Source organism: Polypterus senegalus, chromosome 1 (assembly GCF_016835505.1).
Source record: "Polypterus senegalus isolate Bchr_013 chromosome 1, ASM1683550v1, whole genome shotgun sequence".
Taxonomy (NCBI): domain Eukaryota; kingdom Metazoa; phylum Chordata; class Cladistia; order Polypteriformes; family Polypteridae; genus Polypterus; species Polypterus senegalus.
The window spans coordinates 170,518,497-170,534,924 of record NC_053154.1 but is presented as its reverse complement, the minus strand read 5'-3'; the positions used below and the strand labels follow the sequence as shown (position 1 = coordinate 170,534,924).

Here is a 16,428-nt window from a genome sequence, read left to right as displayed (position 1 = left end):
CGAAGTGCGATTGCAGCTTCTGTGAAAGATTGTTTGTCCGTTACCAGGGTAGGGCAAAAACAGGCTCATAGCGCTACAGTGAAGTGACACAGAAGCAAATCATAAAAGATCGAGGTTGCACTATAAGTCCCTGTCTTGCACCCCGAAACACGAAGCTGAGTCTCAGCACTTTAGCAAAACCAGCTTTATTCAGCTTGAAACAGGAACGGCACACTTATTTATTGTAGCGTGATCTGCTATACACAGACACAGTAGTCATGCAGTGTCATGGCCAGATCTGTGATCAAGTAATCCTGTTAACTGCATTAATAATGTTCCTTGCATCACCCATCAATATCTTTTCTGTTTAATTTGGCGGATAGACGCAGTATAGCTTTGAGCCTGCTGTTGCCCCGGCAACAGATAAACAGTCTTCCATAGACATGGAGCTCGGACCTCTGGATGCTCTTCAGCGTGCTGTCTAGTTGGGGGAGGTCCCAAGAGAGTTTACAACCTCACATTTTCTTGAATGAGTGCCGCATTAATAGGAATGTTTCTTGAACGAGCATCACTGAACCACATAAAAACTGCTTTTTCGATGTCTTCAAATGCAGCAGTTCACATATGTTTGCAACCCGAGATTTTTCTTCTTTTTTTGCTCGGTCTTTTAAGAAAGTTGACAGCGTCAATGGCGAAATTCCGAATTCACTGGCAACGTCTTTTTTCTTTTTGCCGCAATGGAGAGCTGCAAAAATGTAACGTTTTTTTTTCCTTAATATGAACTGTTATCGTTTTTTTGTGTCTGCCATTTCTATGGGAGGGTGACAGTGAGTTAAATTCCAGTGGATGTTTTTTAAATGTTGACGAGCAATAAGCAAAAGGTATTACTGAAAACTGCAGGAAACAAAAAAGGCAAATAAAGAAAAATGGTACAAGGAAGGCTCGAAGAAAGAAAAAAAAATTGCAATGTTTCTGTTTGGGGGATCATTGTGCACAACTGAGCTGCGGCCACAAAACTAACTGCTCTGCGGATGATTCATTCAGGCATTTCAAGGTCTTTTGGGCATTTTGTTGTAATGAAAGTATCTGCTGAATGTACTTCGTAGTAACAATGTTTCTATAGACTCGCATCATATGAGGAAACTGTCGGGGCCATAAAAATGCTTAGTTAAAATGAAGATTTCATTGTAAAGATATTCGTTGTAACGGAATTTTACCTATAACTTGACTATTTTTCTCACAGAACATCTTGGCTATTTTTCATTATTAGTTATAGAGGAAGCCACCAGTGTAGTAAGGGCATTTCTATGACTTAGTATTTTTATCAGTCAGGTCAATGTATGTATTTGAACAAGGCAGCATTCTAACCATAATACAGTAATCCCTCCTCAATAGATGAAAATCCACAAAGTAGAAACCATATGTTTGTATGGTTATATATTTTAAGCCCTTATAAACTCTCCCACACTGTTAACATTATTGGAGCCCTCTAGACATGAAATAACACCCTTTAGTCAAAAGTTTAAACTGTGCTCCATGACAAGACAGAGATGACAGTTCTTTCTCACAATTAAAAGAATGCAAACATATCTTCCTCTTTAAAGAATGCGTGTCAGGAACAGATAATGTCAGAGAGAGAGAGAAAAGCAAACAATCAAAAAATCAATACGTGCTTTTGGGCTTTTAAGTATGCCAAGGCACCGCGATAAAGCGGCATTTTTTGGAGGAGCGTCCATTTCCACTAGGCAAACAGCCTCTGTGCAAACAGCCCCTCTGCTCACACCCTCTCCGTCAGGCAGAGAGAGTGAGAGAGACAGAGAAAAGCAAACAATCAAGCACCGCGGGAAGCATATCATATCATTGAGGAGTTTTATTTAATATGTAATACATGCTCTGATTGGGTAGCTTCTAAGCCATCCGCCAATAGTGTCCCTTGTATGAAATCAACTGGGCAAACAAACTGAGGAAGCATGTACCATAAATTAAAAGACTCATTGTCCTCAGAAATCCGCGAACCAGCGAAAAATCCGTGATATATATTTAGATATGCTTACATTTAAAATCCGAGATGGAGTGAAGCCGCGAAAGTCGAAGCACGATATAGCGAGGGATCACTGTATATCTTTGGCAACATTCATGTGTCTCTGACTATTTTGAATATGCTTGTTTTGTAAAATACTTGCCATTCTGTATGTAGTTAGGAAATATTTGTCAATATTTTAAATGGTTTCCAAGTTCTTGCTGCTACAGAAACATATATGAAAACTTATCTTTTTATTTTAAAGTTAATAAGTACATTTCAGTTGTTCTTTTCCTAAAGCACATTTTTATTTAAAGCATTTTTATAAACCCCTCTCTGTGGAACTTGCATGATCACTATATTAAAATTAACAATACATTTTACGCATATAGCACCTTTAAAATTAGGATGATACAAACATATAAATGCTTAGTGAAATCTATTATATGCAGGTTTTATCATTTGTTTTGAGGATGAAGCATATTTATTCCTTTGTTTTAAAAGGATGTGTAACACTCTTTTCCTATAAAACATATATTTTAATTAATATAACATGAAATGTTGTCCAGTCCCCCTTGAGTGTTGTTATATAGTAAATAAGAATTGCAGTATGTAGCAGTATAGTATCAAAAAATATATATCCATTTATTGTAGCCTTAATTAAAAGTTAAACATAGAAATACTGAATGACTTTATGGGAAGAATATTCTGTAGGCAAAGTAGCAAAGGGAAAACAATCTGCACTGTGATGCACAGTTTTAAGAATGTTAACCTCCGGAATTCAAAATATTTTTGTCAGGATTGTGATATTATTGCTGTATATTCAATATAGAGCGTTAGCTTGATTCTACAGACCCTAATCGACATGAGCCCAGCTGTGAGTGAGGGAGTTGCACTTTCCCAGTTGTCTGCTTTACCATGCAATGTGTGATCCCAGGATGGCATCTGTGCAGTATCACATCTTTTTCCTTCTTCATAAAGAGTTCCATTGTTTAAGGATAAGTGATAGTCAAAATCATTTACAAATGATTAAGATGCTTTATGGTTTTGGCAGTGCGTTTTGTTTAGCCAGACTGATTCTCAGCCTTGAAAGATATGTCACCTGGCCAACATTTCATAATGGGTAAATTTTTCTCTTTTTTTTTAAGAGTACACCAACATATGTTTTTTGTGTGAGAGAGAGGGAGAGTGAGAGAATGATGCCTTTGGCTTATTTTTTTTCACATAGGTATTCAAACAGGAATGGATAATACTTTAAGAGTTATACTACCCTTTTATGCTAGCTTCTTAATTTTTATGATAATAGCTTACAGTTTGCATTTCTTTCTCTTTACTCCAAAAAAAGACACTTGTAAAGTTCTTCTAACTTATCTTGACATCTACTTCCTTGTAATATTTACCTTAATTTTCCACATGTCTAAATGTAACGCATTTTAAATTTCCAGTATGGTCCTGTTTAAATGTGATTTGGGGTGTTCAGGGTTGTATTCTGACTTATGTCCACTGCTGCCATTTGACAATGTTTAAAGTTCTCAGTTTAGTCATTTGTTGTTCTTTATGGTTTTAAATTTTTATTTCTATTTCATAGCAAAAAACCATTAGTTTGTTATACTCCTCCTAAACTGTATCATATAGGTGGCAGACATACTGTGTAAGACCTCAAAAACAGAAACAGATAAGAAAAAGACAGGGAATGCTGTGGTTTAGGAAGGATGGAAAAATTTAGTAAAATGTTTGATGGCTTATAATAAATGATACTCCTACAATATGTAACCAATTGTTTGGTGAATATAATCCAGTTTAATCTTCACTAGTGAATTTTTGACCATGTCTGTTTTGCATGGCTTGTCTATGGTCTTGTTCTTTTTCTTTAGATATTCTAGTTTCCCCCCAACCTACAGATGTGCATGTTAGATTAATTGGTGACTTGAATTAATATTGGTGAGAAAGTGTGTTCAGGAAGTTATGTTCGGTAGCACTGAAATAGGCTTCACCATGTTACAACACTGTACAGGTGGCAATATGGAATAAGTGGGTTTAGAAAGTAAATATATGAATAAACCTTATTGCAATCTTTTTTTTTTTTTTTTTAAACACGACTGTTGAAATTTTCTTTTAGGTGCTTTTTTGGTTTTGAGTAAAAATTTAAATAAAAGTGAACATCACTTTACAATAATCGTAATTCCATGCTACGAGGGAGAGTCAAGCTAAGGTTAGTAAATGGGATTTATCAGAAAATAAAATGGACCTAAGCAAAACTGATAATGTCATTTTTCAATGCAGTTTCTACCCTTCTCAATGCACTTGAACTGCCTGCCTGGAAGTGCCTGGATTCCAGCAGAATAAAAGGTTTTGTCTTGTCCTCACAATCAATCATGCACCCGAGTTAGAACATTAGAACAATCTAGACGAGAACAGGCCATTCAGCCCAACAAAGCTCACCAGTCCTATCCACTTGTTTCCTCCAAGAAAACATCAAGTCGAGTTTTGAAAGTCCCTAACGTCTTACTGTCTACCACACTACTTGGTACCTTATTCCAAGTGTCTATCGTTCTTTGTGTGAAGAAAAACTTCCTAATGTTTGTGCGAAATTTACCCTTAACAAGTTTCCAACTGTGTCCCCGTGTTCTTGATGAGCTCATTTTAAAATACAAGTCTCGATCCACTGTACTAATTCCCTTCATAATTTTAAACACTTCAATCATGTCACCTCTTAATCTTCTTTTGCTTAAACTGTAAAGGCTCAGCTCTTTTAATCTTTCCTCATAATTCAACCCCTGTAGTCCTGGAATCAGCCTAGTGCTCTTCTCTGGACCTTTTCTAGCTGCTATGTCCTTTTTGTAGCCTGAAGACCAAAACTGCACACAGTACTCAAGATGAGGCCTCACCAGTGCATTATAAAGGTTGAGCATAACCTCCTTGGACTTGTACTCCACAGATTGTGCTATATAACCTAACATTCTGTTAGCCTTCTTAATGGCTTCTGAACACTGTTGGGAAGTTGATAGCTTTGAGTCCACTATGACTCCTAAATCCTTCTCATAAGGTGTACTCTCGATTTTCCAACCGCCCATTGTGTATTCAAACCTAATATTTTTACTTCCTATGTGTAATACTTTACATTTACTGACATTAAATTTCATCTGCCACAAATCTGCCCAAGCCTGTATGCTATCCAAGTCCTTCTGTAATGATATACGGATTCCAAATTATCTGCTAATCCACCTATCTTGGTATCATCTGCAAACTTAACCAGCTTGTTACTTATATTCCTATCTAAATCATTTATATATATTAAAAATAGCAGCGCCCTAGCACTGACCCCTGTGGAACACCACTCATAACATCGGCCAGTTCTGATGAGGTTCCTCGCACCATCACCCTCTGCTTCCTGTGTCTGAGCCAATTCTGCACCCATCTAAAAACATCACCCTGAACTCCCACTTCTTTTAACTTGATGCCCAACCTCTCATGTGGCACCTTATCAAATGCTTTCTGAAAGTCCAGATAAATAATATCATAAGCTCCACTTTGATCGTATCCTTTTGTTGCCTCCTCATAGAATTCCAACATGTTAGTAAAACACGACCTCCCTCTTCTGAACCCATGCTGACTGTTCAGAATAACTCCTGTCCTTGCCATGTGTTGCTCAATCTTATCCTTAATAATTCCTTCCATTAATTTTCCTGTGATGCTTGTTAAGCTTACTGGCCTATAGTTGCTTGGATCTGCCCTGTCACCCTTTTTATATAATGGGATGATATTTGCCATTTTCCAGTCCTTTGGAATCTCTCCAGTGCACAGTGACTTCCTAAAAATATGTGTCAAGGGTTTATATATGTACTCACTAGCCTCCTTAAGAACACGAGGATAAATATTATCTGGGCCTGGTGATTTGTTTGATTTCATCTTATTTAATCTGAGCAGCACTTCTCCCTCTACAATTTCCAAATCCCTCAGTACCTCCTTAGTAGTTGCGTTTACCTCTGGCAGGTTATCCACTTGCTCACTTGTAAACACCTCAGAAAAATGTAAGTTTAGGGCATCTGCTATTTCATTGTCTGTATCTTTTAATTCCCCTTTACTATTACTGATGAACTTGACCTCCTCCTTAACTGTTCTTTTACTACTAAAATACTGAAAGAATCTCTTGGGGTCTTCTTTCGCCTTATCTGCTATATTCATCTCCAACTGTCTTTTAGCCTCTCTGATATCCTTCTTAATGGTTTCCCTCATTTTCTCATACACGCTACGGTTCTCTTTGCAGTCATTAGTCTTATATGCCTTATACAGCAGTTTTTTCCTTTGCAACTTCTTTTTAAATCTTTATTAATCCATCGTGGAGTTTTTTTTAGTTTCCTATTACTTCCAAATTTAGGTATGTATCTGTCCTGCATTACATGTAAAACATTTTTAAACCTGTTCCACTGCTCCTCGACTGTCTCCACATTTAAAAGCTTATCCCAGTCTATCCTACTTAGACTTTGTCGCATCTGCTCAGTTATTGTCGAACACTACATGGCGAGGGGTACTACAGTCACTAGTGCAAGTAACTGACTTGTTGCAGACCAATGTGAAGCCTGCTATTCAATCCAAGCGGCGGGGACTGCTGTCACAAGGAGTCCTTTTGCTGCAAGACAATGGCCACCTGCCCATACACTGCTAAGAACACCAAGGCTTGTCTGGAAAAACTGAAGTTTGAGGTATTGCCACATCCTCCTTATTCACCAGATTTCACACTTTGTGATTTCCACCATTTTGGGCCGCTGATAAATCATCTGGGTGGTCGTCATTTAAAATCAGATGACGATGTGAAGAAAGCAGTGCATGAGTGGTTGTGAGGATAAAACTAAACCTTTTATTTTGCTGGAATCCAAGCACTTCCAGGCAGGTGGCGCAAGTGCATTGAGAACGCTGGAGGCTACAAGGTTCATTCCATTTTCTAATAATTCCCATTTTCGAACTGTAGCTTGACCTCACAATGTACATAGTTTCCACAGTAGGAATTCAGCACACTTTGATGATGATGTGTCATGGTATTCACTTTTGTGACCCTGCTATAGGTATACACCTGTTTTAATAAATTAGATTTCTGCTTTTTAGGTATGTTTTGTACTGGCTTTGAACACTGTGTGAGGAAGTAGATTGTGTAATCACAATCTTGCTTAATCTGAAGAGTTGTAGGTGGGATGAATATCATAACCAGGCAGGAGCATGTTATGCTTTCTATTCTAATGTTGTACAAAAATATGTTTTAAAGATGTATGAAAGCTATGTTTTTATAATATTTGAATATTGTAATGACCATTATTTTAAATCTGTACCTCTGCCCAGGTGTTTACATTTGTAGCAAGAGAAAACCTCCAGGTGGCAACATTGTACTAGCCTGATTCTTTATTCTGGAACATTTACAATGACATTTATTGTATTTTTTTTCTTTCTAGTGATATCAAGAATCTTGATGCAAAAGTATATAGTAATCATATATATGTGTGTATCGTTTATCTATTTCTTTGCACTGGATAACTTAACCTAGTATCTCCATAAACATACATTGGAAGTGACCCCAAGTCAGTGCCTTCCACGTGTATTTCCTTCTTCTAGTTCTGTGCCCTTCTGTAACACCTGGCAGATTTTTTACGCATGCAGCCGCCCATTCCTTTCTTTTTAATTTTAATTATTAATTCAAAAAGTAATTCATTAAAAGTATTACTCTGTGAAAGTGCAATTCTATTCAGAAATTGTATCATACACTACTAGCCTTGACTATCCTCTTTTAATGGCATAAAAAACAAGCAACATGAGATGCTGACCTTTTAAAACGTCTTGTCCTATGAATTGTCACTCCATTTGCCAATATATATATTAATTAATTTTATTAAGATGCTCCATATAACAAAGACACCAGTTGTTTATCAAGCCAAATGAAGTGACCTTTTGGAGTGATGCTGGTATCTTAGGATTGGTTAGAGATATTGCTGTTAGGCTTAAAATAAAAGTCTTTCAAAATAGACGCCTTCAAAAGTCTTTAGTATCGATAATCTCTGGATGTACCTGGGCAATCAGTATCCCAAATTATTGGCCTTTTAAGCATTACTATCACAGAAACTGTAACATGTAAAAACATCAGGGATGCTCTGATTATTATTTTTTTTTTTGCCCAATACTGATCAGCGATTTTCATGTTACTTGATTGGCCAGTTCCATTTTTTTTTTCTTTATCCCTTTAAAAAAGTTTTACACTACACTCCTGCATAACCAGACACTTAGAAGCCATTTCTGCTTTGTTAAAGTTTATTTTTATAATTACACTTTAAACCTCTGGTGTTAATTGTTCATTTTTTTTATTAACAAAATGAAATTCTTTAAGCGTATTGTTCAGTGATCATAAAATTTTAAATAACGTTTCCTTAAAATATTTAACTAATAAAATATGTACAAAACTATTCATCCTTAATACTTATGACATAAAATAAAGTACTTCTCATAATTAGAAACAGTCATATTGTTTAATTTTTTTCTGTAATGTACCTATCTAAAACAGGGCATAATTAAAAAAAAAAGTTTCTCTAGGAACAGAAAATATAATATAAATAAATTCTCACCCTGTCAATGAATTGATATTAGCAATTAAACAATGCTTAAATGTAAATAAACTTGCACTTATATATTTTAATTTTTAATCATTAACTGCACTAAAGCTATTTGCTGTTTTAAATACATATTTACTGTATTTATATAAGTGTATCAGCTAGATGTTCATAATTCTTGAGGTATAACTATAAAATATGGATTAACATTTTAATTAATTTAAAATAAAATAATAAAATTTTAATTTAATTGTTTCTTACCAAAATTGTGCTGTATTACACACAGCAACAAATAATAAATACAGTAAAAATCCTTTAAAAAGAAAAAAGCCTATCGTTTACTAAGCAGCAATTTGAAATTTATCTTTTCTTTTTCCTAATTAAAAACATAAGGTTCTACATTTTAAAAAGGCTCCCTGTCCAAACTGAAGCATTGTCCATTTTAATTTAAAGGACAAAATAAAAGACTGATTTCCTTAAAGTAGCTTTTCTTGCTGTTCGTCTAATTGCACAAGTTGACTTCTTTGATTACTTTTTTTTTCTGTTCATTATTACTCCACATTCTTTAATGCTAGGGCTAATATATCAATCATCTCTTGTTCTCTGGTAAATCAAGTCTCCACTTGCTGCTGTTTGTTTACACTGCAGGAAGTTTGCCACAAAAGAAAAAAAGGCACATATGATGGCTCGGCTACTGTATTACCTCGCGCAAAGGAGCACAGCAACTAAACTACCATAAAGCTTTGAAAAGCAGGGCTTGAAAATTGTTTTTGGTGACTGGCCTTTTTACCCATCACTGATTGATTGATTTTTTTTTTTTTGTGGAAATTGTCTGACTCCGATCGACAGCTGCATCCATCAGAGCATCCCTAAAAAGCATCTTATTTAAGGCAATTTGTACTGGATCAATAGGTTTTGTGTGATTTCAAAGCTCAGTTAATGTTAAATCTAACAGTGTGTGTATATTATATATATATATATATACACATAAAATATAAAATATAGAGAGAGAGATAGTACTAGGGTGTTGTACCGTGTTAGCCATTATGAATGTAGAGAAAAGCCAAGCAAAATGACACCTTTTATTGGCTAACTAAAAAGATTACAATATGCAAGCTTTTGAGGCAATTCAGGCCTGAGAAGGGGCCTGAGTTGCCTCGAAAGCTTGCATATTGTAATCTTTTTAGTTAGCCAATAAAAGGTGTCATTTTGCTTGGCTTTTCTCTATATAGAGATAGATAGTGTGGGGAACTGATAATATGGATTTTCTGGGCGTTTGATCAATTGATTTTTGGGATGCATGCAGTCAATGAACTCAATTCCTGGAATAGCGCAATATATGCAGGTCTTCGTTTTTTATCTTAATTGGCTATTTAATTATAAAATAGTGCAAGTTTTTAAGATTTATTTGTATTGACTGATTTGTTAAGACTTGCTAGGCTTTCTTCTTCTTTTACTCTTTATATGCTTTTTCTTTAAAAAAAATTCTGCTGATTAGAGTGCCAACTTGTTTCTGGTTCCACCTGTGTGTTCATCACAAAGTAACTTCCCACAAAGCATGTTAATGAAAATCTGATGTGGTAGGATGAGGGCATTAACTACCATATAAATTAAATAGCATGTATCACTAATTGTTAGGAATAGCTTCTAATTAAGAATTGGACTTGTAGCAACTGAAGCCATCCTGGATCCTAGTTTGACACCTCTGTCTCTTCCATGTAAGTTAATAGCTTATAAATTGAACTGCGCAGTATATTAAGCATGTGTTTTGAATTGGACAAGTTTTGTCTTTCTACATGATTTTTTTTTGCCAAATTTTATAATAAAAAATGAACCAGTTGCATGTGCTATAAATGAAGAAAGCAATATCATTTACAAAGTGAAAAACAAAATATGAGCCTTGTTACAGTTAGAAACGGAGAAGAGAAACACAGCAGTTTATCTTACACTGTGCATCCATTGTCTTTTGCTCACTGTCTCAGTATATCGTATCACATTCTTGATCACACTTACAGTTTTAATGTACAGAAGAGAGAAAAACTATCAGCACTATCTTCAACATCGTCACTCTTAGTGTCTAACTGACACTAGAAGTGTAATCAAGATAAGTAAACGTCAGAGGGCATTAAAAGCTTTGTCCTCCCTTTAAAAATTAACAGAGTTAATTTACTGATGATTCTTGCACATTGGAGACCTGCTGCCAACAGAAATAGAAGGTGAGCAAGTAATACTTTCTGTAAATGTACATACAGTGTATACATTTGGAGAAATGTTGATATTTTACTGATTTCTATTGTAATGTGGTCATATTGTATCCCTAAATGACTACTGATTTTTGTAATTCATTTTGTTTTTTAGGATTCTCTTGTTGCTTGTGAATTTCTTCTGCTGAATGGAGCAAATGTTAACCACCGAGATAACTGTGGTCAAGGAGCTTTGCATGCAGCAACCTATAGAGGACACACTGGGTAAGGCAAATAGTGAAAGGAAAAAAAAAATTAATTGCTGCCTGTTGTAATCTTAACAATTTTTTTTCATTTGTAGAGTCAATTTTCATTATGTTTCATCTGTGTTGAAACATGATAGAAGTTTGTTTACCAAAAAATAGCAAAGCAGTTGGATAAATACCAAAGAAATATCATTAGTGTTGGCATCTTTTATTTAAGAGTTTTTTGTTGTGTCAAAATGATGTTTATGGTATAGACACTGTCAGAGATGGCTGGGGTGGTGAACCGGCCGGGACGCCTAGGAGGACTGGAGGAGGGCTTGCGCCTTCCCCAGACCGTGTGGGGGCGACCACCCTGGTACCTTTGGGGGCCACGGGTACAGAGCTTTGAAGCTCCACCCTGTAGGGGCCCATGGTCACTGCCAGGGGACGCCCATATGCCTTTGGAGCCCTGGACCACAGCACTTCCTCCACACCCGGAAGTGCTGGGGGGAAGAAGACTGGGGACACCAAGAGTGCTTTCGGGTACGCAACTGGCACTTCCGCCACACTGGGGGCCACCTCCCTTCGTATAATGGCTGGAGTCGGGTGAGGTGGAGCTGGAGAAGAGAGAAGGAGGTGGTCTGAAGCAAGGTATTGGTGTTGTGGACAGGACTTTGGGGACTTGTGGGGTTTGTGGTGCACTTTAGTGTATTGTTTTTTATGGAGCACTTGAATAAACGTGTTGTGGGTGACATGAACGTGTCTGCCTGTCTGTGTCCGGGCCAGCCTCCACAACACAAAATTAAGCTCAGGTAGGATTAAAACCAGCATTCATAAAGCAAAACAGGCCTGTTCCCACATTTTTAACAACGCATGTAGTTTAAGTAAGCATTTTCTTTGAGTAACTGGAAAAAACCTAACAAAAGCAGACTAGGGGGTAACTGGCCCACATGGCCAATAAACCAGGTACCACCAAGGAGTTCTTTTCATTTCCACCCATCCGTCTCCCATTCACATAATTGACTGCTTCTTCCTGGCTGTTTGACTTTTTTTCATGTTGTGTTTAGAACAATGCTTCTCTATCACTAACCCCACAACCCACAACCAACCAGGATAACATTTCATTAAACCCCATGCTTATTTATAATTCAATGGTTGCACAGCTTTAATTATAGAGATACCAGGCTAGAATGCTTCCAGTGGCTCCAAATGTTCCTTTATTGCTAACCTTCAGTAGCCCTCAGACTGCTTCTTAGCTGACCACTCTATTAAAGTGACCGTAGTGTCCTGTGTGTTCACATTGGTGCTCTTTAGCGGCTAAGATCACTCTCTCTCTATCTGGACCTGAGCTTTTTACACTGCACTGTGCAGGACTTCTCCTTTTGCCTCTATGGCACATACTTTTAGTGGAGGTCTTATGTGATGCTTTACTCTGAACTGTGCAATCCAGATGGTGCCCATCCCTGACAAACCCCAGTGAACTGGGCACCCCAAAGAACTTGTTTAGGCTTCATGTAAATTGAATGTTATAATTTCATTTAGCATTTATGAACGCATCCTGCATACACATAAATGTAAAAATAATATATATTGTAGATTAAAGTGCTTGAGTTCATATCCTATTAGCTTTTCTGAAAAATGTTGTTTTATTGCAGTCCTGTTGTCTGGGTCTGCCTCACTAAGCAGCATTAATCACTAAAATTAACTAATGGGTTTGGAGTTGCAAAGAAAAATCTGCTCTGCACGGAGTTAGGAGATTGCTGCATTTTGGCAGTGTAACACAACTCTGTGCCTCCTCAGTGCAATTGGCATACCCAAGGGAAAGTAACTGCTCAAGTTTGGGAGCACAACAAAAGTACTCTGTTGTAAACACTGAAATATACAACAACAATGAATGCTAATAAAAGTGTTAATGTGCAGTGTTATTTAATATTTACCAAAACCAGTGCTAATGGTGGTGATTATTATTGTATTACTTTATTCTTTAATTCATCATGCTGTATTTACCAGTGGGCTAGTCTTTCAGGTTGTGAAGATCTGTGTGTATTTGTTTATGACATATCCTTATAGTTAGGCTCCTCTTTTTGCTAAAATCAGATACAAATCCTATCACAGCGGACAAAAGTATGTAAACTTGAAAATTTTTCTAGTTATAATATTACAATTTGAGTTCTTAATAAACATTTTATTCTGTGTGATTAACTACAATGCTGTACATTAGCACAAAAATAAAGTAAATTGAAACATTCTTGCTCATTTCTGGATGAAAAATTTACATGACAGGACTTTTTCAAGACCAAAGTGCAAAATGTTTTCTTACACTCTGATTAACAGCTGGTAAAAGAAATATGCGGCAGTGCCATCTAGTGGAAAAGCATTGCTACTGAGAAATTCTCTTCAAATCAAAAGGTTTATTTTTAGTTATGTTCAAATGACTTGGTGCATTATTATGAAAACTTACTGTTTTATATTAAAAATGAATGTCATTTGAAGACCCCTTATTTTAAAGAATTCTAGTTTGTTGTGTTTGTTAGGGAAGGACTGCATCAGCGCACATCTGCAAAGGAAGGTAAGGGTTGCACCCATGTTGAAAGGAAAAGAAGTTAAGAGACCCAACGTTTCAGGGCTGTCTTCTCCACATCTGATGAACGCTATATAGCTGAAACATTTTCAGCCTGGAAATAACTTTAACCTTATTTAGCTTACTACTTGTAGTTGCAATATCAGAGCCACAAGAGACCTTGCACCACCTCTGCTGTTTATATGCAGATTTTCTTAATAACAAATTAAGAACTGAAAATCATACACTAGTGCCAGAAAAGTGCAAAAAGACAACCCCCTCTATTACTGTTTAAAGTTGGCCTAATCAGCGGTTAAACATATCATTTAGTTGTTGTTAATAAAATGGTTTTTCTTTTAAATAGTGTTTATTAAGTTGTACATGTTATGTTGATCATTTTAGCTTATGACCCTTTCATTGTGCTTATAATTATCCAGCCAGGTCTGCCTTTTACTCAAGAGGGGAGCCAATCAGTATGCAGTCGATGAGAGAGGACTAGATCCATTGAGTATTGCAGTGGAAGCTGCGCATGCAGACATCGTAACACTGTGAGTACCCTTAGTTACCTCAGAAATAAGCAAAGCAATTTGTGCAGAGCTGCTACTTGGGGGCAAGTGCACATGTATGTAAGTAAGGATTTCTTTCTGTTTATTGTATTTATTTCATTGAATTTGAGTGCTTTGCAAGTACCAAGTTATGGTACCATATTTCACATTTACTTTTTAGAGTTGGAACCCCAGTGAGTTAAACGCCTTGCTCACAGTCACATGGTGAGTCTCAGATAGGAACTGAACTGGCAACCCTGTGCTTTAGCCACTTGGCCTCTCTGCCTGGCCAGTGTGCCATAGTGTAGATCCACCTCAGCAAAAATGAATTGAAGGCTGGTCATAAATGACACATTTGCATTCATGTCTCTACATGGTTTCATTGTGGATACTTTTGTATATATAAATAAATAAGATGTGCTGAAAGCATAACCCTTTTTAGTGTCAATAGATGACTTACTCTAGATTTCCAGCACCATAGCATTTTTGGTGGAATTTTTCATAGAAAAATAAGTTTAGCAATGTAACTGAAGAAGATGGAGGAACTGAAATAACAAGCCTACACTGGTTTGCATTTTGATTTTCTTAAAAAAATGTGTATACTTATATATATATATATATATATATATATATATATATATATATATTATAGTCACTTACAGTCATGCACTAGTGGCTGCAAAGTAATGGGCTACAATTAAAGCCTGTTGTTACTCCCCAGGACTGCGTTTGTACCAGACATTTAGCTTTATCAGTCAGTAACGAAAACTCAGGATGGCTGCAGTGGCCCTCAGTGAGGAGCATACAGATTACAGACGTCTTTCAGATGAGCGTGTTTAACTGCTTGCAACCTGTGGCCCAGATCATGCAGTAACCCTGCTCTTTCCCCATCTCTGTCCAACTTATTCCCCTGAGAGACAAACCTCCATAAAATGGCGCCCTACCTCTGGTCACAACATTATCTTGGATGGCTTCTTCTTTGGGCATATGGAAGGGGAGATTGCAATGTAATTTACCACCTCTTGGTCCCACCATCTCAGCTGCATTTAAAAATCACCAATTTCAACATACCATTCATTTGGTCCTTTCATACCTTGCAGGTTACGGATTGCCCGGATGAATGAGGAGATGAGAGACTCGGAGGGGATTTTTGGCTCACTAGGTAACGTCACCCAATGTTTGAATGTTTCACATTTTGATTCGTGTAGCTTGATGCAAGGCACGCGTTACAGGACAGTCGGCTTGATTTTGTGCCAGAGTCGACCCTTCCAACAATTGTAAAGGGTGTCCTAAATTCTGGCTAGTCTTGAATGTACATGTTCTCGGATTATCCTGCAATGTGAGGCACGTAGAGATTCATTGTACCCTCACCAAGTTACTCACAAGACTTTTGTAGTCAGCACAATTTCATATTTTAAATATTAAACGTGTGTGGCTCCAGGAGTTGGGGGCAACGGGTGATGACTTTTTTATGCGCAATACATGTTGACATCAAATTTGAAAGACCAATGAGAGATGAGTGGCAGAACTTAAATAAACATATGACATCCCAACTGAAGTGGACTTTTGCCTTTTTGATTTTTCCCTACAAAATGACACACAAACTAACATAGCAAGTGAAACTTGACTGTCTGTTCATTTTGTTTTGAAATTGTAAGAGATTTGGCAACATTTCAGGTGCAAAGTGTGTCAGTCTGATGTATGATGATCTTTATGTACAACATCTTTGAGTGTTTGGGCCAAGTACCGTATTTCCCCAACAGTAAGCCTCCCTACATTATAGGCTGCCCCATTCTATAAGCCGCAGAAAATGCTCATTTATGTTTTAAAACTCTTTAAGATAAGTCATCCCATGTTATTAGCCGCGGCATTACTGAATTTACCAATCTGAAGTAAAAGCATCTAATTTGGCACGCCCCTGTAGGCCTTTGCAACTCTATAGTGACATTATAGTTGATCGTGAACAATTAAATTGATAAAATTTTGCACTTACCGATATCATGCCGCAACGCAAATGCTACATTGCAGAATTTATGCTCCAGGTCGTTGCTTTCGCGAAAGAAAACGGCAATCCTGCAGCTGGACACCACTTTGAAGTAGATGAAAAACAAGTGAGAAATGGGCCAAAAAGATGAGGAAACTTTGCACGCACTTCCGCCATGTAGGTTTGCAAGGCATACAAGGGAAACAAAATGGGCAAACTTGGAGAAGCGACTTAAAGAATGGATTCTCGCGCAGCGTGAGAACAATTGGATCGTTTCAACCATACCCATCAAAATGAAGGCACGAAGAATGGCGACTGAAAT

General features: G+C 37.0%; 1 protein-coding gene across 5 annotated transcripts in view; it reads left to right on the top strand.

Annotated features, from left to right (window-relative positions):
* Positions 1-16,428, top strand: part of zgc:162872 (BAR_ACAPs and ArfGap_ACAP domain-containing protein) — a 213,872-nt gene that overhangs the window by 191,540 nt on the left and 5,904 nt on the right. For 4 of the 5 annotated variants that reach the window (XM_039762779.1, XM_039762770.1, XM_039762790.1 and 1 more), the window contains 3 exons: positions 10,948-11,057; positions 14,015-14,125; positions 15,223-15,284. In XM_039762779.1, coding sequence (XP_039618713.1) covers positions 10,948-11,057; positions 14,015-14,125; positions 15,223-15,284 — 283 coding nt within the window. Of the gene's footprint in view, positions 1-10,947; positions 11,058-14,014; positions 14,126-15,222; positions 15,285-16,428 lie in introns of those variants that run through there. The other variant, XR_005634861.1, reaches the window with a different exon arrangement.